Source organism: Manis javanica, chromosome 16 (assembly GCF_040802235.1).
Source record: "Manis javanica isolate MJ-LG chromosome 16, MJ_LKY, whole genome shotgun sequence".
NCBI classification, from domain to species: domain Eukaryota; kingdom Metazoa; phylum Chordata; class Mammalia; order Pholidota; family Manidae; genus Manis; species Manis javanica.
This window is the reverse complement of record NC_133171.1, coordinates 34622549-34647467: the sequence shown is the minus strand read 5'-3', so window position 1 is coordinate 34647467 and position 24919 is coordinate 34622549. Positions and strand designations below refer to the sequence as shown.

General features: G+C 37.3%; 1 protein-coding gene across 29 annotated transcripts in view; it reads right to left on the bottom strand.

Moving 5' to 3' along the window:
* The window catches only part of DST (dystonin), a 397695-nt gene that overhangs the window by 128967 nt on the left and 243809 nt on the right, over positions 1-24919 (bottom strand). For 28 of the 29 annotated variants that reach the window (XM_073224747.1, XM_073224742.1, XM_073224734.1 and 25 more), the window contains 20 exons: positions 23964-24426; positions 23757-23879; positions 23532-23609; positions 23285-23446; positions 23093-23197; positions 20661-20756; positions 19930-20055; positions 19150-19302; positions 18815-18969; positions 18478-18604; positions 17831-18014; positions 16756-16913; positions 16035-16213; positions 15368-15506; positions 14373-14566; positions 13132-13294; positions 12352-12435; positions 11532-11639; positions 10910-11008; positions 1223-1351 (listed from right to left, as the gene is read on the bottom strand). In XM_073224747.1, coding sequence (XP_073080848.1) covers positions 1223-1351; positions 10910-11008; positions 11532-11639; positions 12352-12435; positions 13132-13294; positions 14373-14566; positions 15368-15506; positions 16035-16213; positions 16756-16913; positions 17831-18014; positions 18478-18604; positions 18815-18969; positions 19150-19302; positions 19930-20055; positions 20661-20756; positions 23093-23197; positions 23285-23446; positions 23532-23609; positions 23757-23879; positions 23964-24426 — 3025 coding nt within the window. Of the gene's footprint in view, positions 1-1222; positions 1352-1450; positions 4290-4825; positions 7547-10909; positions 11009-11531; positions 11640-12351; positions 12436-13131; positions 13295-14372; positions 14567-15367; positions 15507-16034; positions 16214-16755; positions 16914-17830; positions 18015-18477; positions 18605-18814; positions 18970-19149; positions 19303-19929; positions 20056-20660; positions 20757-23092; positions 23198-23284; positions 23447-23531; positions 23610-23756; positions 23880-23963; positions 24427-24919 lie in introns of those variants that run through there. The other variant, XM_017672857.3, reaches the window with a different exon arrangement.

The following is a 24919-nucleotide window of genomic DNA, read 5'->3' as shown; positions in this document are numbered from 1 at the left end:
GAACCCCAGATAAGTTACTTTTCCCTCATTTCATAAACAAAATTAGATACTGATGTTTTCTCCTCTTTAAATATGTCAACAATGTCTGTTTCAACTGACAACAAATGACACTGAGGCAGAGAAAGAAAAGGAAGCTAATGACAGCCCCTAAAACTTCCCAAGGTCAGGCAGAGGCAGGAGGGTAGTGTAGGAAAAGGGTTTTTAAAAAAAAATGCTCCTCAACTTAGTTGAAATTTATTTTTAAAATACAGCAGCAACTCCAGTGCTCACACCAGGAGCAGCAATACAGGAATCACACCTTAACTACCAATGCCCTGAGAGCTTCAAGCGGCCAGTCCAACATCACGGAGCACTAACACCTCACAAGCTGCAGTATGCAACTAATGCCAAGTTGCTGGGTACAGAAGACAGCCCAGAGAGCTACAGAGCTCATTTAAGGGAAAGAATCTAGAATTTCTGGTGACTGGTTGACACTTCTTTATACACAGAAAAGAGGGCCGGTGGGGAGGGAGGGAGAAGGGGACTGAGGGATATTATGATTGGCACACATGGTGTGGGGGAGATCATGGGGAAGACAGTGTAGCACACAGAAGACAAGTAGTGACTCTGTGCATCTTACTATGCTAATGGACGGTGACTGCAATGGGGTATGGGGGGGACTCAATAATATGGGTGAATGTAGTAACCACATTGTTTTTCCATGTGAAACCTTCATAAGAGTGTATATCGATAATACCTTAATAAAAAAATAGAGAAGATGCAGAAAAGCACAACTAACTCAAAATGTTAATACCCTAGTTTGTAACTTTGTTGTTCTTGAAACTTCCTGTTTACATTTGTAAGAATAAGACTGCCTATATTTAAGATGTGGGGTGCATGGATTTGCTTTGCTCTGGGCACAGAACAGGATGACAACTCTGCAGGAATTCTCAAGTGACTGTCAAGAGTCAGATCTAACCATTAGGAAAGGCAACACAACATTAGTTTACTAGTAGTAAGACTAACATTCAGTTCAAGTTTTGGAATCAGAAACACTTTCTTTGGCCACATACTGTGTGATTCCTTAAACAAGTTACTTAACCTCTCTGATCCTCATTATACTTGTCAATAAAAATGGGGAAAATTAGGGTAAAGAATCAAATTTTTTAGGTGGACTGTATTAACTCAGTAAATTCTACCTCCTATTACTGTAATATTAAGCCAGGATGACCTCAGTGAATACCTTTTGCTTAGAGAGGGAAGGTTTTCCAGCCTTCTCTCCATCTCTCAATGTCTTGCTGATATTTGACACCCATTTCTGTAATTCTTTGGCCTTTTCAACATGTTCTCTCTTTTCTTCTTCCAGTGACTTCTGACAGGTGTGAGTGGTTATAAAAAAAAAAGATATATTCCATTAAACTGGATCTCTTTTCAGAAGACCAAAATGTAAAAAGGTTCCATCACACACAGGTTACTGAGATATTTTATTGAATTACTTAACCACGTTTATCATGTCACATAGCAGATGTACTTCCAAAATGAATATGGTAGCAAGGGAAGCTGTCACCAATATGCCTTCATGATCAGTCTAACCTCCCAGCTGGTCTATCAATACAACAAATAAAACAACACAATTTTATTCATGAAGCACTAGATCTTTGCATCACTGCCCTTTGCATTAGCATTACAATCACAACGGTCTTGAAAGAAAAGTATCAAGACAATGGAAAGCTGAAAGAACAGAGAATGTGTACAACACATATGAAAACTATATGGAATGAAGAAAAATCTTTCGCCCTCTTGCAACACACAATAATGCTGCTTTTAATTACAAAGTCTAACTAGAAATGGGAGATTGTGGGAAACATTTAATATGCAAAGAAAGTTACTGCGTACAGAAAAACTGAAACCTTTTTTATTTTACAAAGCAATCTGAAACATGATAGCCTCAGAGATGTGGGAACGAATTTACATCTTTCACTTTGACTCCATGGTGCTTTCTGAAGTGCCTTTCAGTGAGTGTAATGGATCACTCAGTAAACGGGAAACCGAACATCAGGCTGGACCTATTTAATGATGGAGAGTGAAGAAAAGGTGCTGTGAACTTGTAGGCTTATCCCATATTCTAGGTACAATACGTTTATATTTTAGTGCATGCAAGATTTAAAAAACTAATCTCAAAGCTCAATAGAACCATTTTTAAGAGCAGTAAATCGTTTATTTTCAATTTAAAACTCATTCTCTCTTCAGAACTCATTCTCTCTTCAGAATAATCAGCTATTTCCAGCCCTCAAGAAATAAATAGTGCTTGAAGTCTGTGACAAAGGTACTAGACTGTGTATTTAACTAATACTATCGTGATTTGAACTGGATAGCATCACCCCTCTGCAAAGTTATTTAAACATGTCCTCTTATGAAGAATAGTAGAGGCTAGAAATTCCTGTCATCAAGGGTTCCGATACTTCTAAGAGTTTAAGTCCTGTGTGGAAATCAAAGTCTGCTTTTTCTAAGGCTTCTTTATAGGTCAACTTTCTTTTTGTTTGGGGACATATTATATTTCTGACATACGACTTCTGATCTTTGAGTTTTGTAGCGATGAAGACATCTATAATTCCAACTTGGAGAGCCTCTTCTATTGACAACCGGGAGCGAACCTGTGGCTCTATCAACCCCCCTGTCAAGTACTGGAATTCCAAACATCTGATTCCCATTTCCTTATTTATGATATTTGCATTCACAGCTTCCACCACTGACATCACTTTGTTGGTGATGGGATGGCCGATCCCTGTGATCACTAATTCGCACTGTCGCAGCTGCTGGGCAAACCCCTCGTCAACCAGGCCTCTATGCAAAGCTTCAGCCACCCGGTACTTTTTGCCAGTCAGGGGGTCGATAATCCCACCTGTACTGACTTGGGCTTCAAGGCATCTGAGGGTAGTAATCCGATCAACCAGATTTCTACGGGAGGCCTTTAGCACAGAGATCCTTTCCCCACTAGCAGTCAGCCAGTAGCCTGCAATGGGACTGTGCAAATCCTTCTTGGGAACTAACCGGCTCAGCAAAGAATCAGCAAGTTCTGTAAGCGTGATGAGGCCTTCCTGGTACTTTTTGACCAAGCCTTTGTCAACCGTTCCCTGCTCTATCGCCTCATTTATATTGAACTGTAACCCTGTCTTAGTATCACTCAGCATATGAGAAGGATGCCCATAGGATTCAAAAAATGTGGCTTCCTTCCACTGATACTGTTGCCCTGAAAGCTCAAGATATGTACTTTTGTCGATTAGGTTTCTCTGGAAAGCCTCATAAGCAGTCAGTTCTGCTCCTGATTTAATATCTACTACAGAAATCCTATGAGTTTTCTGGACATTGAGATTGGAAATGTTCCTCTCCCCGAATGGAAAGAGAAGGCATTGGCAATCTATGTCGAATACACACATTTGCAGCAGTTCTGAGTAATACAGAGCTTGCTTGTTGTTGGGATTAGGAAAAACTCTTGCGTTGCTGGACGGCTCGTGCAGGAACTGGAGGACGGCATTATTTAACAAACCCTGCTGCAGCGCAGTTCCTGGAGGGATGCGAATGCCTCTCACCGGGTCGATGACGCCCCCGCTGGCAATCTGGGCCTCCAACATATGTTTACCTTTTTGTCTGTCAAGCATCCTATTTTCCATAGCTTGAAACACTGACAAAGTCTTAGAAGAATATGAATATCCCAGGGCTGCCTTCTCTGCCTCAAGGAGCCTGATTTTGAATTCAGGGTCAATAACTCCTTTAAGAATGGCATCTTCAACAGAGTATGTCTGACCCGAAATGGGATCAATTATAAAACCTGTGGCAGCCTGAGCTTCTAAAAAGGCTAAAGCCATCATTTTATCTATTATGATTTTCTTGGCCGCAGAGGCAAATGAAATCTTTTCTTTTGTGGATTCGAGATAAAGCCCTGCGATTGAGGTGGCTTTTGTCAAAAACTTGCTAAGGGTTTTCTGAACTTCTTCAACAGTCTTAAGCCCAAGTCGCAGCTGCTCAATTGTTTTCATGTCCAGAAGCTTAGCTTCAACCAACTGCCTGGCAGTCACAGTGTGCCGAAGCCCTTGGAATTTAAATTCATCATCCCTAACCAGACATGTGTGACCACCATCAAAGTTCTGGAAGGTTTCTGGTTCTAAGCCTTTTTTAAGGAAATCTCTAGTGCATCCACCAGGTGCTCGGCACCCATCAAGCATCCATTCTTCAGCACTGGGTACTGGGCACTTTTCTTGTTTTAAGGTTGTAACTTCTGTGTGCATATCATACTGCTTGTTCTTAGCTATCTGTAACAGGAATTTATAAGATGTTAAAAGTCATCTAGAGAACATTATGCCACTTTACCCATTCTTAATCCAAATACAATTCCTAGAATAACAAAGATGAAACAAGTCAAGAGAAGAAAAATGTCAAACCACAGAGGACTCTGCAACAAGTAATATTATTTAGAGAGTCTGAAGCTTACTTTAGGTGACAATTAAGGTATTAAAATGGTAGGTTTAAAAAGACTGAGATGAAATTTGTCCCCAGAACATGTTAGAAACTAAAGGTAAATGCTTGTTTCTTCTAGTTTTTGTTTTATGGTCACATTCTTTAGAATATAATCCCATAGATATGACATCCATATGTTTAATCTCAAACACTTAAAAATGAAAGAATAACTTGTAGTAAAGATTCAAGTAGATCACTAGAAAAGTACAGCATTTTGTCAGAATGAAAGAGCCACTCCCATTCAACGTCATTTAAAAAACTTCAGCAGAGAAGGAAACGAGAGGAAACCTGACATTAGGTAGCTTATAAGGTCTCAGAATCCGGAGCATACCTCTAAGGGTGCCAAAAGTGTCACCAAGTCCATTTCACATTTTTCATCTTGATACCTAACAGGTGGTCTGGAATTGAACAGAGCATGATCTCTTATCTTCTCTATTTCTGACAGTTTGGCAATAGGGTTTGTCTCATCAAAAGTTATCTGCAATTCGGTGCTTGTTTGAGAAAAATACTCCGAGTAACATTGTTGGCTTTTCTCCTTCTCATGCGGTGCCCCCAATGGCCAGAACTGGACATCCTTCTGCACTGGCTCAACAACTCGATGTTGCCAGTTTTCTTCGGAAAACTGCTGTGGTTCCTGGGTCCATCTCAGAAGAGGAGATTCGGCTGCCGGGCGAAGATGTCCGGGGTTCCCAGAGGAGAGGTTTCCGGAGTGCTGGCGCTCCCTCACTGCCATCTCAGAATCTGGTTTGAAGGTACAATCTTTGGCTGGGTTCTTTTTTTGGATTTCATACTGGAGCAAAACTAATTGATGTTCGTGTTCCTTTATCTGCTGATCCATTTTTTGCTTCAGGTTTTCAACTTCACGTTTCTGGGCTACCAGCTCACCTTCAAGTCTCCGACACTTTTGGTAATGATTCGCTTCTCCACCCTGCCCTTGCTGCATCTGCTCGCGGTACTGCTGAAGCTGGCTTTCAAGTTCTCTGATACTTGTTTCACAGAGCTTGGCATTCTCTTGAGCTCTGCAGTTTTCTCGCTGAAGAGACACAAAGTCGAGCTTGATGCCTGAAATGTCATGTTCAGTGATAACCTTGGAGTCCATTAATTTTTCCATCTTTTTCCGGAACTCCTCTGCGGAACGTTTGAACTTATTAGATTCTTCCTGGAACAGAACCATCTTTCTGTGGGTCATCTGCTCCTCAATGGTCTTTAAGTACAGTTCATCCTGTACCTTCTTCAACCTGTTGTTTAGCTCTTGCACCTGAGCTTGCTGCTGCTGTACCTTCTGTTCCCCCAGTCGCTTTTCCTCTTTGGACGCATTCAGCTCAGCATTTAGATTTCTAACCTCTTTTTCAGTATTCTGGATGATAATGTTCTGCTGGTCACACTTTTGCTTAAATTCGCTTACTAAATTTTGACTTTTGGCCAGGTCATCTTCCAGGCATTTAATTTTTCTATGGAAATCCTGTTCTGTTTTTGTCTGTTTATGCAAGTGTTCGTTTGTGTTGCGCAGCTGATCTTTAAAACCATCTGCCTGAATTTTCAGTGCTTCACATCTCTGCTGGATAACCTGCTTCTCTAAAACTACGTTTGCTGACTCCGCCTGAATTCTCTGCATCATTAACTTCGTTTCGTCGTTCTGCCTAGTAAGCTCACCTACCCTTTGTTTCAGCATTTCTGCACACCCATTACTTTTCTCCAGTTCTTCTTTAAGCTTCTGGATTTTATCGTTGTTTTCTTTTTCAGCTTTAATATTTTGAAGCAACTGTGCGTGGCTTTTCTCAAATTGTTCTTTTAGATGAACTGACTTTCTCTGGCAGAACTGTATTCTGTTGTTAGAGAATTCCTTCTCCTCCTGGAGAGAATTAACTTGTGAATTTAAATGCTGGATATTCTTCTCAGCTATGGCGTGGGTCCTCGTGATCCTGTCTACTTCCCTTTGCAGCTTCCCTTTTTCCTGTTGAAGAGACTCTAGCTCTACTTCGTAACTGTGCTTTATTCTCTTAAGATCATTAGCTTCTTGCATGACTTCTTCTGCTTTACCTGTGGTTTGGTTCAGCTGCCTACCCAGTTCTCTGAGCTGCTGAGAATACCCTTCCTCCGCCTGGTCCTTCCTTTCCAACTCTAACTTCAGGCACTTGAGCGTGTTATTTGTTTCATCCAGTTTTTCTTTCAGGAAACGAGCCTTTTCCTCAGATGAGGTCTTTTCAAGCTGGAGGGCACTGAGTTCGTACTTGAGCTCTCTCATGTCTTTCTCGGCCTTTCTGTTGGCAACTGTGAGCTCATCTACCTTCTGCCTGAGTTCCTCTGCTCTCTGAAGACCTGCCACGTCTCCGTGTGACGTCGCCTGTGTGATCGCACACGTTGGCAGCGTACTTTCTCTACATGAATGCTGAATTTCAGTTATTTTCCTTCTTGCTTCCAGTTCGATTTCCTGCTTTTCCTTCAACTGTTTCTCTGCTATCTGTTTTTGAAGCATTAGGTCTTTCTCCATCTGCTTTATCAGCTTCAAGAGTTCCTCCTCGTTGTCCCTCTTTCTTCGTAATTCTTCCGTCAACTTCATTTTCTGATGTTCCAAGTCATGCAGACTTGAATCTTTCCTTTTAAGATGATCTTCCAGGGTTCTTCTGGTGAAGCTGTGCTCCTCTAACTGGTTCCGGAAATTCTGCAGATTTTCTTCCACGGTCGCCCTCCGGACCTCGGCCTCTGCCGTGAGCTGCCTCACCCGCTCCAGCTCCCGCTCCGCGGCCTCCTTCTCCCTCACGATGCTCTCAAGCTCCCTGCGGTACTGCTTGGCTTCACTTTCAGCCTTGATTTTCTGCAGGGCAATGTCTTCTACATTTCTCTGCTGCTTCCTCAACTCATTTTCTGCAGCTTCCTTGACTTTTGGAAGTTCTTCCTCGACTCGCAACTTTTGCCTCTTTAGTTCAACTACCATGTTCTCCAGTTCACTGATCTTCCCTGTGAGTTTGCTGTTCTCAATCATTGTTGCCTTCTGACGCTGAAGCAGATCTGAATATGCCCCATGGTCAGAAGTCTCCTTACACCTTTTAATCTACAAGAGATGTTCAAAAGTGTCAAGCCTGTTCTATTCAAATTTACCTTAAAAAATCTGAAGCACTGCTGGAAAATACTAAAACAAGCAAAACCAAACGCAGAACAAGCACCACCACCACCACCTTCCTCAGAGAGGAAGCTTCAGAAAGTCAGCAGTGCGAGAAGACGAAAAACCCTTCGTGTCAGGTTTGCTAAACCAGAGAATCTTTTTTCTCTCTCTCATGAATAATTTTGTTTTAAAAATTAGCTAGTTCAGGATTTTATAGCAAGGAGGGATCTTACAAAACACAGAGCATGACCTCAATCTTCTTTCTACAGTTTTCAATCATCTTGAAAACACACGAATGGGTGGATAACAAAGGGGCGCTAAACTCTCCCAGCAGCGCGCTCGCCTACCACTTCGCCTCCCGAGCTAAGAAGAACATAGAGGAGTCGAATGACATTTAAAAACTGAAGTTTTCAATATCTAGCCAAGTACAAATTTAAAATGATATCTACATCCCCATTTTAGGGTTAAAGAAACAACGTAACAGAACTCTGGGACAAAGAGCCAAATCAGGAAAATAATATCTAACATGGGGAAGGAGGAAAATTATTTAAAACCTTCTGATTTCTAAAGGCAGATTCCTTACTTGTTGATACTTGCCACATTATCACAATCATAATGATCAGAGTTGCTAATGCAAAGGCAGCTATAGTCCCTGGTGGCATTAGAAAAGATGTGCTTCATGTACTCACAGATTTTGTTGTTGTTAATGACAGACCTTTTATGAATCCACCTCGACAAGTACCTTTAGATACTCCACAAATACAAAGATATTCGTTAAATATAAGTGCTTTTTGTAACATACGTAAGGATTCAGTTCCAATGTATAATATAAAATATAAGAAATACTTTTTACTCTATGGATAATAGAATCAGTCTCAGCTGGGAGGAGTACAGTTTGCCTTGACTACAGAACTAAATGATCAGCGCTAGTTTATAATTAAACAATTTCATTTATCTTTATCAATACACTACAGTTGTTAGTTTCATATCATCAGCTCAAAAACATCATAATGAGAAACAATCTAATAAGGAGAAATTATATATTTTTTTCTCCACTGAGAAGCTTTGGTCAGTTTCAAGAACGTCATTTACATTATAGACCATATATCTTATTTTGCTTCCTCTATTGTCCTGATGCCCAATGATTTTGATGATAATTTCAGTCCTCTGCTAATCTATATATGGTTTTTAATAAGAATGCATATAAAAATAAATCTCATTATAGTCTGCAATACTTGATGATCCATTTATTTTGTAACCAGGGTCCACTCTTAGTGACACTGAAGCATTTCATCTTCCTCAATATTAAGTGTTCAATATGGTCAATTAGATGACTTCTAAAAGTCTCAATTTTTTGTCAAATCTCCTTTAAAGCTTAGCTGTTGCTATGAAGTTTTTGAGTATCATAAAAGTGAAAATTCCCTCAGGAAAAAAAGATGGTCGAACCCTGAGTATCTTAATTAGAGCCATTTTAGCAATTGTTTTATAATCACATTTTGTCTAGATAACACTGAATTTTTTAGCAGATACTAGCAAAATTACTAGGAATAATTTAGTCCTATTGCTGATTTGCTTCCTTGTTGATGTCAAATTTATTAATATAAAAACAACTTCCTCAAGGAAACATTATCTTCTAATCTCAAAAATTAATATTTGATATATATTTGCATTCAATATAGATCAGAAAAATCTCTTTACCCATCTAATATCCATTACATCTACTCTACTAACACATCTCTAACTAATTTGGTACATCTTCTGAAGATAACATGCATCACTGTTTGATTTTTATGCTTATGATGGAAAATTCTGCTCCCAGACTCAGATTTCTCATGTGGGTCTTTACAGACCCAGTTATAGAAATATATATCTTTTATAAGATATTCAATTAATATGATCTTTAAGTGGTAAAGTTCTAATCAGGAATGTTTTTATCTACTTTAAATCACAGTATTTACATGGTCTTGTATAAACCAGATTGTTTTGATGCTCAATTCACTATGAATCTTTTACATTTCAAAGAATGACAAGCATAATTTGTATATATTGCAGGCAAAATGTTTCAAGTATCTTTGGGTTGTATAATTTCTAGTATTCTACCTCATCATATAAATTTGAGCAAACTGGTTCACACACATGCAATCAGATACACACTATAAGAGAAAGGACTTAAGTTACTTTACATATAATTATGAAAATATCATTTAAAACAGACTCAGATCTCTCCAAAGCTAAGAATGTAAGCAAATTATGGGCGTTCTTTCATAGACGAGAGGTGTATGCCAATTATGTGGATGGTAACAACCTCTGGTTCTCCTTTCTAAACACAAAGGAATCTGGTTATAAAGACTTGCAAGTAGCTATGTTAGTGATCTAGTTGCGAAAACCTTTAACTCCGAACAGACTAAAATAGTTTACAAAAGCAGTCACATTTTTTTAATACTAAGAAAATAACAACTATTAGACATTTCCTACCATTTTGGTTCTCTCATTATATGAACAGAGTTACAGTAAATATAATCATCTTCAGAATTTCAACCACAGTCTACTTTAAGATGGCTAATGCCCCACAGTTGACTTATTTTAGTTTTCAGTCTATTTTGGTCTGTTCTGAGGTCAGGAATAGAAAGCAAATCAAGAAAATAACAGCAGAGCATAACCCTTCAAAATCAGATGCAGTTGCATTTCATAGCAATATTATTTTCCTAAGTAACTCCTTACTCTACATTTCTGAATGTATTTTTTAAATGCAGAATCAAAGCTGCAGAAGTCCTCCCTATAAGAATGGCACTTATTTTTATCATATACCACGTCCTCTTGGCAAGAACAAAAACAAAAAACTCCATAATTCTTAAAAAGTAGAGATCATTTTGTACAAACACTTACTTCTTCTAAATTAATGGCTTTTATGTTTTAAATCCTTGAAGATACTAATTTAAAATAAATGTGTTTATATAGTATTTCTGTAAATAACAGTAGGAACTCTACTTCCAAGACGTATACTTCCCAACCATGGTAAAACTGAAAATATTCTGCCAAACTGCCACAGTACATAATTTAAATAGGACCATTTAGGACATTAATGGTATTAGGGTCCTAGAGTAAAAATAGGAAATGTTTTTCTATTTGAGAGAATTTTAAAACCAACCCAAAAAATCCTAGGTCTTTTCTCTTTTTCATTGCAATTTTATAATTAAATCATTACTTATAGATCAGCTATTAACCATGTAAATCTATCATAGAACCATTTTTTGTTTTTTTCCAAACATATTGTAGCTTCTTTTTAGTTGCCTGTTCATGGATAATGGTTACCTCCTCTTCTTCCAGCCTCTTCAATGAATCACCGACAAATTTAACATATTGTCTCATGTGGGTGACCAGAGCCGTGTACCGGGTCCATAGGTCCAAGAACTGCAAGTAAGGGAAATAATAAAACATCGTCTCCCGTTGCCCTAAATGAGCTGGAGGAATGCTGAGTAATAATTACAATACTGGCTAGGCTTTGCGACAGTGAAGTATGCAACTCCCCAGTAATGGTAACTGGGGGGGAATGTGCTTATGACTGCTGCGCATGCCATAGTAAATGACAATTCTCTTCTAAATTTAATCATGGAGTATGTTTGTTAGTCTCTGTAGTTAATCATTAATCTTGAATAAAGCTTTCCAATGGGTTTTTAGGACCATTAATTAAATGTATTCTTATAAGCAGAGAGCTTCTTTTTGGGATGAAAAAGTTCTGGAAATGGACAGTGGTCAAGGTTGTACAACATTATGAGTGTACTGAATGCCAATGAATTGTACACTTAAAAATGGTTAAAATGGCAAGTTTTCTATTATATACACTTTACCACAATACAAATATATAAATATTAATTTTTTTAAGTACTGTTTCTCTCCTTTTTACCCGTTTTCCTCTCTCTTGTACTTTCGTTACCTCTTGAATAATGAGATCTGCTGAGCTCTGCATTCTTTGGTGTTTCACTGGAGATTTTTGTTGTGAATCTACCATGGTGCGGTACGTCATCTTTTGTAATTCATAGTCCTGTGTAAAGGAGTCAGTAAGATTAAATTAATTAAAGCAACCCACTAATGCTTAATTCTACAGTGCTTTGACACTGAGAAATAGAATCTAGTTTCACTGAATAACTTTAAATTAGAAAAAGAATTCCAAAACTACATTTTTAGGAATCTACCCAATCCTGGAACGCCTCCAAGGCAGTTATAAAAGCAGAACATTTAGAGTGGTCAGAAATGCTCCCAGGTCTCTCTAGAAGCTCATGGAAATAAAACATAACGGTCACAGTATGTCCGTTATATCCTGCCTCCCCCTCCTCTAGCTGGGCAATGAAACTGTGGTTCTGGGGGACTGAAGTCAAGGCATTGTCAAGGACTTCAAAGGCATGAGAACTGCCCTCTGAATCAGAAAGGCAGAAATTCTCCCATGGAATATTCCAGCAGTGTTAAAAAAGACAGAGAGCAAGGGTGCAAAAAGTAGTTAAGAAACCAATTTCAGGGCCATGTATTTACTCTGGTGGATGTGTCTGTGCTGAACACATGTGTGACATGGAGAGAGGATGAATGAACCAGGGGCTGTCATGTGACTCACATTTCACAAAAATTGTTAGACAAATGTCAAAAGCTTCAAAGGAAGAGTTCCTGTTTTTTGTTGCATAGTGAAATGATTTGCAAAGGCTTTAGAAACACACTGTAGAATCACACACCTAAATGTGACCCAAGTAACTGAATCTCCTTACCTTCACTGTCCTTGAGTACTCTTCTAGATATTTTTGACACTCAGCCATTTTGCTGTGTTTCATTTCTATTTCAGATGCCAGCATCTATAGACATACAGTTTAGAAAAAAGGACAAGTAGTTATTCAACTACTTAAGATGCTCAGGAACTAAGAAATAGCCACACACTTTAATAATATAGTTCCTCAGCCCTGTGCATTTGATACACAATTAGCTTTATGGGTAAAGCACAAATTTCTAGGTTAAGTCAAATAAGTGACTCACCCTGATGGGGCTTCCAAAGCAGAAATTCCTAAAACCCCATAGGAATTATCTAAAAGTAGTCTTGATGCCCTTGGCCCCCACCTATTCCTGATCAAAACAGAGCTAGAAAGTACTGGCCCTTCAAGTACAAAAATCTCAAAAGCATTCAACTCTCTGTCAAATGTGGCTGTTAATTTTCTACCACTAATCACTTTTAATTATTTAGGATCTCACGAAAATACTGTAGCTAGCCAAGTACCAAAGAGACTTCTATACCTATAATTAAATTATCATTAGGAATTTGAAAAGTGTACCAACACGCTACTTTCTTATTCTTTACGCTTCCAAAAATTACCTCCAAGAAATCAAAGTAATTGATGTATGTAGGCTTGGATTATAAGATTTCAGTATTTATGATTTATTCCCTATCTTCCTCCAAATAGTTGCTGGCTTTTTCTTTTACCAAAGGAAAGGAAGATAAGGGTCATGACTGACCAAATGCAGACACAACCTTAGTACATAGAATTGTTTTTACATACCTTCTGTTGATTCAGCTTTGTGACTAGAGTTTTACTATTTTCAGGCTGATTCTCCCGAATCTTTGTCTGAGTAGTTTCAACTTGCTGGATCCAATCATCCAAAGAGTGATAGGTATCTCTGTAGTACTTCAGTGATTTTCCAATGCCTTCTAAGTCCCGTAACCTAAGAGAATAACCACAGAACAGTTTCCATCAGTACCCATTAGGATGGCAGAAGATACAGAGAAGAAGGGAGACACAAAATAACTGTACTGCAAGGCACTAAACCCAGCAACAGGGGTACATGTAAGGAATTAAAAGCTACAGCACCCAGAGGCATATTTCTAAGAGCCTCCATACTGGCTTAGGTTAATTCTAAGTTGTACCACTTAGGGGCACTGATTATTTTAGGTACAGGCCCCAGAGACTAAAGCTAAAATGCAGAAAAGTTGGAAACTTAACTATAATTATTATCAATCAACATGCCTTGAATATCCAAAGCTTGCATCAAGTGGCAGTTCACTTTTGCAATAATGACAAATTAGTTCAATGAATAAAGCTATGATTAAATACCTCAATTTCTGTGATTAAAAAACCACTGTTTTAAACCTGTATATCATATATTTTATGGGGATTAGGTAATGTATATGTTGAACATAACTTTACTTCTCAAGAATGGCACTATATCATAAAAGTATTTTATTTGCATTTATTAATATAAACATGAAAGTGAATGAAAAAGGAAACTATTCCGTTTCTTTTAAGATGAGCTCTAAAGCCATTCCATTTCCTTTCACTTCTATATTTCAGTCACTGGGTGAATTATTTCAACTTTTTGGATCTACAATTAAAATAAACATCAGGTCCTTTCAATTTCTTTACATCCTCAGGTCTAGTATAGATGAACGCATATGGCCCTATCAGATGCATGATCCATGCTCTTACTAAGTCTTGGTTATTTGCACATTGTAAGTTGGTAATAAATACAAAACTATACTGGGTTTTTTTCCTTCAGAAAAGGCAAGTAGATTAATTATGCAAACACCAGACTACATCAATAATTTTAAAAACATAAGAGTTGAAAAATACTCATTTTGAAGTTAAATGTCTTGCTAAAGCCCACCATATAAACAGATATATAATTAGAGCTCTCACAATTAACATAATTATAAGTTTTTTTAAATGCTTAAATGTACGTTTTTTCCAGAACACAAGGACAGACATTAAATCTGTGACAAAACTCAACAAAAAAGGAGACTAACCTGTTATCAATCTGAACGTGAACATTTTGCCACCTTTCTACTAATTGATCTGCTTTTTCTTTGTGCCAGTCAAAATCGAGGTCCTGTTCTTTGTATGTTTTAAACATTTCATCACTGATGGCTTTAGCTTTCTGCAACTCATCCTCTAATGCATGGAATACCTCTCTCTTCTCATCTACTTCCGATCTCCATTGCTAAAATAGATTAATTGGTAAAAGTTATAAAAAGGTGTCAACCACTCACTGCATGAACACATTATTTACCTAATTTTGTAACTTATCTACAAATGACTGCCATAAAATCAGATAAAGGAAACACTATCTTTCATGTACAAAGATATTAGGTTGAATCTTACAAATTGCCAATGTTTTCACATTGATCTAAAAATAAGACACAATTTTATAAAGTTCAGCCTAATAGAATTTGCATATTAATAAAACAAAATATATTCCTTAACAAGTCTGCTACCTCTATAGTTCTTTTTCATTGCTTATCTTAAAAATATCCACTAATCTCATTGTGTAAAAATGAATACATGCATTAAAAATCAGAGATAACTTTTCCCAATTATTTTGTAATAGTTTTAGTCTGTGCTTTATATACAGAAGTATAGATACAGATGAGTAAAACTATCAGTCTTTTTCTTTCCTTAGATTAACTCCTCTACTTACTTCCTTGATTTCTTAAAATCACTGCCTCTTTCAGCAACAAAATCTATTACAAAAAATTTAAGTTCAACTCCTGCTGACATGAATTGTATAAAAAGCTACTGTCAAAAAGATTCAAATTTCACATGAGAAGAAACTCACCTCAAACTAAAAATGACTGAGCATACTTCCACAGAGTAAGCTACGGCATTATAAAGAGATGAAATGGAATGAATATAAATGTATTCAAACTAAGGTTATTTAATGGTTGATGTTTGGAAGATCTAAGTGTTAGAGAAATACTTTTGGAGTATGATCTTTAAAAATAGCCCAAAGTGAGATTCATACCTTTAAAGTACGTATGAGATTTTCAGTATTATTCTTGTCGGCTATAACCGCTTCTTCTTCACACAGTTTAGTTTCATAGAGTTTTACAAGGGCTTCTGCAGCCTGAGTGTTTTTTAAAACTAAATTAACAGTTTTCAACCTAAAAAAGGGAATTAAACATAGCCTCCTATACGTAAATGTTTATTTTCCAATGAAGCACTATTATGACACACGATATAGCATGCTTTCCTCCTTGGGACACGGACACACTTCTACAAGATTAACACTCAGCTAACTCTTTTCTTGATATTGACAGACAGCACTGTGTTCCGCCCCGCGGCCTGCCCACGAGCAGTACACAGCAAGAGGGTCCAACGTAAGATGTTCTTTCAAACCTTGTTTAGAACAAGCTTAGGAGGAAAATCCTATGAACAACAACAGCTGAGTCACCTACAACTACGGGCAAAATGCAGGAGGATCATACATTATGCCCTGATTTCTGAGGCATATTCCCTTTCACTATGAAGAAGCATCAGGGTTCCATAGAATTATTTAATGTATTTGCTATTAAGGCCAAACAATGAATATATTTATTTTCATAAGAATTAGTATTTTTAAATGAACAGCTTATGTATAAAAGTATGACAGTTGTATAAAGCGAATTTTTATTAAGACAGTGGTTACATACTTATCTATGTAAGTGGAAGACATAGAATAGACTTGGTTCATGTTCTGAATGACCACACTGAGCTCAGATCGTAAGGTAGGAACTGATGGAGAGGTTGCTGCTTGACTGAAAAATTCTTCGCATTTATTTGTGATTGTCCCCAAATCATCTTTAAGTCGCTCCAGCTCTTTCTTCAGTTTCTATAAAGCAGAGAGTAAACATTGGTATGAGGCTGTCACTCCAGATGGTGCATCTTTCTTTAAACATTAAAAAAAAAAACATTTACATTATGCTCATTGACTTAAAAACCTCTGCATTCTTTACTTTTTTCTTTATTCAAGAAATTAACTAAAGCATTCATGTTTTATTATCAAAAATTCCCTACTGCCCATCTCCTCAGGCACAAACATCTAACTTAGTGCTTTTGCATATAGCAGGTGACCATCAAACCCAAAATGAGATGACTTGTACTCTGAAAAGCCCTTACAGTCTCCATCACAATGGGTAAGAGGGACGTGCTCCTGTGTTCACCTGAGACACAGGTAGTACCGAGCTACAGAATCCTCATTTATAATAAACAAAAAATACATAATTGAATCTAATAACTGGGTAAAACTGAGCATGTAAGAAGTCACAGGAATTGGCAACGAAGGTCATTAAGATAAATTCTTTAACGAAGGTCATTAAGATATAGTTCTTTACCTTAAGCTAACATCTGTCCCAACACATTTATAAATCTCACCTCCTGCTCTGTGATTCTGAACACACTTTCATGAAGATCATCTCTTTCCAGTGGATTTCTGATCTGTCTAATCAACCGATCTTCACAGTTCTTTAACTGAAGTCTGATGTTTCGAACCTCAGAAATGTAGAGATTATAAACTGATTCCTCTTGTTCCTCTGCGAAAGTAAACACAAATGTTTAGAAAATACTTCGCCTTCTATCTTTTGGATGCTCTTGTTTATGTTTTAATGGGGCACTTTTACTACTACTGGGGAATAGCTAGTCTAAATGACATAAGCAGTTATTATCACAATCCCACCCAAGGACATAAACCTTACAAAGAGTGGAACATTTACAAGTGACAGAGAGTTTATAAAACTTTCCTATGCCATCCAAAGTACCAGTGTCTGACTTATGATGTACAAGGAAGGCAATGTATGTTCACAAAAATGTGAATTAGTTGCAGATTAATTTTTAAAAGTAAACAAAAATACTTAAAAATGAAAAGCAGGTAATGAATGTGTTAATGTTTAAAAGTTTTTAAACTAGAATATTACTGATTAAAGTTCCTGTCTCTGTGTAACATCTAATGAGTTCATAATAGAATCTGTACTTAGCAAAAGTAACTACATAAAATATTTTCCTTTGACTCACATACAATCCAAGTGTGGCTGTGGGAAATCTCTCCACATTCCTCTCAATTTTGCTATGGATGGAAAACTCCTCTAAAAAATAAAGCCTTAAAAATCCTTTGGTACATAGGAAAATACTTGAATTTTTTCAGAAACTAAGGATTATTATTCTGAACACTACATTGTAAAATAGTGATAATGTTGAAAAGTAGATGCATTAAGAATCCATCATTTGTCATACTAGTGTGTTGGCATCTTTTTATTAATTCATCATTTAGAAAAAAATGAATCCCTCTTTGCATCTTCCTATCTCAAACATGTTTTTTACATTCCAGCAATTTTGTCTACCTGTCACAGGCTAAATGACCTAATATACCTAAGATTAAGAGTCCCCTTTAAAGCAGAAAATAGCCTGAAATAAACTCTATGGAGAAAAAAAGACAAGGATCCCCATCCTTTACCTCTTTCAGCAGACTTCAGAAGTTCTTGGTAATACTGCTTACATACATTAACCTCCTTTTCCAGTTGTGTTATATCTGAGCCTGAAAATATTTGTGATTCTTGACTATCTTCCAGAAAATCTTCAAAACGAGATTGCAGATTGCTCAGGACTTGCTGATGTTCACCAGGTAACATTGTCTTTATCTAAAGAAGACCAATGATCCAGGTAATTTATTAGAGTACTAAAAGTTGAATTTAAAATGGGACAGATATCAAGCTAGGGTATCATTTTATATGCCAGCTCATATTAATAGTTATAAACAGAAGAAACACTTGAAATTAATTTTCTTCTTCATTAACTATTTCAGTTTTAAAAGACAGGGAAAAACAAGTCCATAAAATTCAATAAGTAAAATCAAACTGTACCCATTTCTCGAAGTCTCAACACTATATATACTGTGTCCCTATCAAGAATAAGCACTGAATAAGCATTTCATAGGAAATGTCTTGTCTACAATAGGTACATAACAAATATTCATTGAATAAATGAATATTAGCATGGATCTGCTGGGCTCCACCCTATGCTAGAACAAATACATTCCACCTCTCATAATAATGTGCCCCATATTTTGGGGCAGATTATGTTGATGTATAGATTTATACTTACTGAAGCCACATTGCTAGCTTGAATTCTATCAATTTCATTGATGAGATAATGCCAGGATACTACACTCTTCATGTTTATGTGAGACTCATGCCAAAGAGTCAGGACATTCTGATACTGTTGCTCAATTCTGAAATATATGAAAGAAAACACAGGTTAAGTCTGTTTCACTCCCTCTGAAACATGTTACAATTTTTCTTTTTGTTTGAGTACTAAGCCATTTTTACTAGTTCTGGGTCCTTCTGATGCTGTGGGTCGCACTACAAACTATTGATTGTTTCTTTAACCTTCAGAACCCCTCAAAAGACCAGCTCTGTGTATTCAGCTAATGCGTACAAACCTGTTTGCAAAGTCAACTGCTTCTTTGTTGGGTGGGGGAACTGTGAAGCACACAGAGGGCACCATAGCCTCATTTCCAGTAGGACTGATGACCTTCCATTTAGCACGATGAGAGTTGTTGGCCAAGACACATTCATCATCTTTGAAAATGGTTATCTGGTTTTAAATGAAGAACAGAAAAGCCAAATGAGGTCACAGCTGACTAATTTTTTTTCAATATTGGGATTTCACTGTTTTTGAGGTAGGAAAATGTTCCCACTAGTAAGCAATTTGACCTCATTTTTAAAATATATAAATAATGCCAGAAACTGGTCTATTTCTAGGAGTCATAAGTACCTCAATTTGTCTGTAGTCACAGATAGCTTTGATTGTAATAGAAGTTTTGAGTGGACAGTCAGGATTCCTTGGCTTCAGCTGAGTGATTGTTTTTGCTCTCCCCATCAGGCTTGCCACTGTGCTTTTATACTGCAGAAGTTCTTCTTTCTCTTCCTAAGTAATAAATAAGATGGGTTTTTAAAAGTAAAAGACATATATGCTCTCGCCCTACACAGGTGAAACGCCATCAGAAGTCTTCCCTGACCGCCTGGCCCTAACGTTCCATCCCTCCCCACCCCTCTCACATCTCTCTTCCCTTGTTTTGTGTAGTTGTTTTCCCCTCTTTAGACTTTATCACTGTATAATATGCTAACAGAGATTTTACTTATTGATCATGTTTATTGTCTACTCCCCTCTAGGATGCAAGCGCCAGGGTAGGGATTCTTGTCTGTTCTCTGTTCTATCTCCAGCACCTAAAACTGTGCCTGAAGGAAGTGCTTAACAAGTATTTGTGAAATGAATGACTAAATACACACACACACACACACACACACACACACACACACACACAGAATAATGTTAAAGCATTTTAAAATACCAAGGCAATCACATAAAAGAAATGCTTTTGTTATTTGTTACCAAAACGTACTGAAACTGAATGTTTAAATGCTTGGTTGAATAACAGGCAAATATCAAAACCACTAATTAAATAGAAAATTATGCACATATAAAAATATAGCAACAACACTAATCCCCATTACACATTATTCTGATGAGATGTGTAGACTTTCATATTAGTACCATTGATTCCTGAACAAGGTCCTCCAGCTTGTGAACACTGCTGGATCTGTCACAGCTGTATTTCCGTTGAATGGCATCTTTTAGATTCCTTAAGTAATCCGTAGTTTCTTTGGCATCATTGAAAAACTATGGAAAGATGAAAACTGGCAGTTATACTAAATGCCAGGAAAGCAGAGAGTTACCAAGTACCAGGGCCCCTTGTGTATACCACTCATGAGAACAGAATAAAATCACAAGACAACTCAATAGCCATGTCCTTCCTTTAAGCAAACTCTGGAACTCAGGTAACTATGAATGAACATCAAGTGTCCAAAGTTCATGTCTATATTGTGTTTTCGCCCTGGATTATTTTAACTGAAGATCTGTTTTACTTTAGGGTCCAAATAATTTTTAAGTAGGGATGATATTCCAACAATACTTCAAAAGTTCTGAAGAACAGAAAAAAGCACACCCTGTCATGACTCTCTGCAGTGAAATTATTTCCTTAATAAAATGACCCTCTTATATAATATGGTTTTTCTGGGACTTTAACAGGTTTCTAAAGGATTTCCTCTTCCAGAGAATGCTTCAATCTATCATAGAGGACATATATCCCATACGCCCTACAAAGACAGTATTCAGTTTATTTCCCCTGCACATATTATAAATGTAAGTTGACAACAACAACTCTTGGCTGTACGTCAGCCCGAATCACCGTGCTGTCCACTGGCGCTGTGGTTCCATTCACATACCTCGAAGTAGGCAGTGTTCTCCTTGATGTGCTGCTCCACACACTGGCAGAGCTGCAGGATCCAGCTCCACTGGGTCTGCACGGCCGCTCGGTAGGCCTTAAAGAGAAAACACAGCCACCATGACTGGTCGGAGAGTCACAATGCAGCTGTTGGAGGAGCAAAGACTAACAGACGGCGGGGCTGCCTTAACTGAGCAAGACCTGCGAATCAGGGTGGTGCAGCGTCCCTCTATCCTGAGAGTTCTCCCTGGCACAGAGCTCATCCTACAAGTTTAAATAAAATATTTTAAATCAGTCCGATCAATTTCTTTCAAATTTAAATGTCTTGAGATTTCTTCTGAAGATGCGTGGAAAAAGCTAACTCTGGTATTTTTACATGAAAAAAGCACTGCACATCTCAAATGGATGCCAGTTACGCTGCTACTTGGAAAGCCGGTCCCTCAGCCTTTCGCAGCAGCCCTCACACCGACGCTGCGGGATCCTCAAGTGAGTTCTCCTTCATGACACTTCCCCTTCTCCTTTCTCTTCTCTGTGTTTTTATATGACAGGGTCAAAAAAATGCACCTTCTAACACAAAAATAGATGGGTTCTGTGGTTTTCTCTTTGTTTTTGCTCCTGAAAGTAGGCCAGAAGCTGTGGAGGGTGGAGAGGAGGAGGATTTACGAGCTTGTTTTTGCCAGGGAACGGCGTGGGGCGGGCAGAGAAGGGAGGATGCGAGCCGGATCAATGCAGTTCTGGAATTGTAATCATTATAATACTAGGAATTTTCATTAAAAACATTACTTGAATTTTTATTTAAACAAAGTGTATCTTTCACCTGGGCAAAAATACTATAGAAAGGACGCGTACATCACTAGGCAAGGAAAATGCCTTCCTATTTTAAGATGCAATTTACTCATTTCCAGAAGAGGGCGATCTAGAAGCTTTACTGACTATCTCAAGAAAGCCTGCCATTCTTTCTCCTTTTGGAAAAACTCCTTCCTGCAGAGCTATGTACTCTGACAGGCTTTCCTAATGTATTGTAAAATGCAGCCTGGAAATCTGGTGACATATCATGGTCTTATTACCTGCTCCCTCAAATTAAGCTACCTTGACTAAATTGGCTCTAAAAGACATTATCATTGTACATTATTAGATTATGTTTCTTTTTTGTATCATATTTGAAATTGTTGATAATTAACTAAATGTCATCCATGTATCCACAAGACATTGGAGAGACCAAAGAAATCATAAGGATAACAAAGGTTTAATTTTATCCCTCTAGGAACTTTTAATCAGATTAACATTTCCACATAAAAGTGATTAGGTTCACATTCACATTTCCCAGTCCCACCAAAATTCTTAATAATCATAGTTCCTAACAGTTTTTATCTGTATCCTAAGGAATGGGCTACTTTTAGTTTATAACCATACAAAAGTATAGCAGACCCTTCATTATTCTCATTTCCTTTCCCTAGTGTCCTCCACCTACTCTTCTGTCTTTCACATTCCTATATGTGGTATTTTGTGTAGATGCAAAACCTTGTTTTTATATAAATGAAAGGTCAAATGTCACATTTCCAAAACTTCCTAGTTAGGTCTAGAATTTTACTACTCCTTCGTGTCATGATTATATCAGTGAACACAGACTATCAGATTCTCTTCCCCAACTGTGAAATTTGGAGCCTGTTACACTTTGTAAGCACAGTTTCATTTTTTTTTCCCCTCAGGCAATACACCACATCCGTCTATATCTGATGCACCTCGCCCTCTTATGCAACTCCCCTTCATATTAGAAAGTCATTAATTCTAACTAGCCAAAAAATTAAACATACCACCACCACCACCACACACAGGCAACGTGACAATTGCATATCAAACTCCATTTGATTTGAAATGGGTGTGTTATGCTATAAGCCTTACCAAGTCTTCATTTCAATATGTCTCACAAAACCAGACCGTGAACAAAATTAATTAGTGAAATAATAACAAATACTTCTTGAGAACATACTATGCACCAAGAACTGTGCTGAGGAGTAAGAGCAATTATTTCTTCTCATTCTCACCAAAACTCAATGGGTTAGAAGCAATTTTCCCCACTGTAGGTAAGTGGGGCTCAGCAAAATTACATCACTTGGGCAACGTCACAAAGTCAAGAAGAAATAAACCATCAAAGCTGGTAAGTCAAGGTCCTTCATATTTACTGTAATGCATCTCTTCAGGCACAGCAGATGCCAAATTACCTTTATTTCAAGTGAACAGTGGTTGACACACTTGGGGAAAGCAAGAGGACTAAAGGCAAGATCAGTGTGATCTGTCAAGAACATTATTTTGAACAAGGCTGTAAAAAAAGTTGGATGGTTTGTATTTTCCAACTTCTTAGCAAGAAATGAATCTTAAGAATGATAATTAAATGCCAATATTCAACTATGACTGTTACACCTTCTGACTTACCTCAATAGTTAATCGGGCTGGATGATTTTCCAGAAGTAGCTGCTCTGCTATCTCCTGAACGGATTTAATACTTTCTTCCTTTTGATCTAGTTCTCTCATTAATTCCTAATTTAAGGAAAGAAAGAAAAGAGTCAGAAAGAGATCTAAGCCTGAAATACAACTTTAGCATTCAATCACCAAGATTGCACTTACAGCATGATAATCTTTTTTCCAAGCTATGTTAGTATTTCTTTCACTCCAGTCATAAGCAACTTCCTCTTCTTCTTTTTCATTCAACCAAATAAGTTCATTTGTTGCACGAGTTACAAAATTATGGAGTGTATCGAGGTGCCACTCCTGATTCCTGGATGTGCTCTTTATAAGGAAAACCACTGTAAGAATCATGTCTTAGCCAATAGAGATAAAGGAAACAGAAGGTTTAAAAAAAAAAAGAACTTACCAAGAGCTTGGCATACTGACTCTCTAATCGGTACAGCTTTTCTGCATAACTTAGTTTAAGAGGTCCCGTCATTTGGATCTGTAATATAGGATAAAATGACATCGAGGTTAGGAATTTTTATGAATTATGACTCATATTCACTGTATCTATTATTTTTGTCTTTAGAAACATAGCAGAACAACAGTAAGCCAAAATGAAACATATACAGATTTTAAATTTGTATACCTCACTGATTTTTGCTTCTTTAAGGCTAGATTCAAATTCTTCAATAGCCTGGTGAACATTTTTATGATTTTCTAAATGGCTTTCAACACTTGGCAAATCCCATTCAGTGCTATCCAGCTGCACCTTTAAACAGAAAGAAACTAGGTTTAAAAAAGAAACTGACAGCAATAAAGACGGAAAGTTACAGGTCAAGTAAATATTTTTTACCTGCATCTCATCAACCCAATTCAAAAGATCCTGAACAAATTTCATGTTGATTTCTTCTTCTGTTAAATTCTGACCCAGCAAAGAAGACTTTAGAAGGGGCTTTTGGATCTGCATCAACTTCAGAGTTTGCAATGAATTTGTCTCTGTCCCTGAACTGAAATTTGGAACTATTCCTGATGGGAAGCCAGGTGTATAAGCTGGAGTGACGGATGGAGTCAGGCGGGAAGTCAGACCTGATGACAGGCCTGATGTCATACTAGAAGGGGTCAGGGAAGACGTTAAACTCTGGGTCAGCCCTGAGTTCAGAGTGGGCTTTACGGTCTGTGCAAACCCTGAGTTTAAACTCTGAGTAATTCCTGGTATCATGAGCTTCATCTGTTCTGTTGTCAGCATGTGTCCTTTGCCGTACACTGAGGAACATTCATTCCGTAAGGTCATAATTTCATCGCGCAACTTTGCAACCCTGAAAAGAAAATCAAAAGGAATAAACTAATATAAAAGGCATTTTTCAGAGTGAACCCTGATGTGAACTATGAACTTCAGCTAACAATAATGTATCAGTATTGGTTCGATTATAACAAATGTATTACATTATGCAAGATGTTAATAAGGGGAGAGGAGTATGAAGGGGCATCTGGGAACTCATAAATTTCACTCGTTTTCTGTAAACCTGAACTTAGAAAAATAAAGCCTACCAAAAAAAAGTCAGTGTAATAACACTGTTAAATTTTACATCACTTTTTCCATTGAACACTGTGCTGTAAGTACTTTCCATATTATCACATATCTGTCATTTATATAGAACATAATTACTACACCATAATGTGAGCATTTTATGATTTGACATGTAGGATATTTCCAAATTTTTATTATAAGATATTTCTGATTTTTAAAATTTTTCTATATTTGCTTATATATTTTCAATATTTAGAATTACTATAGATTCCTAAAAGTGT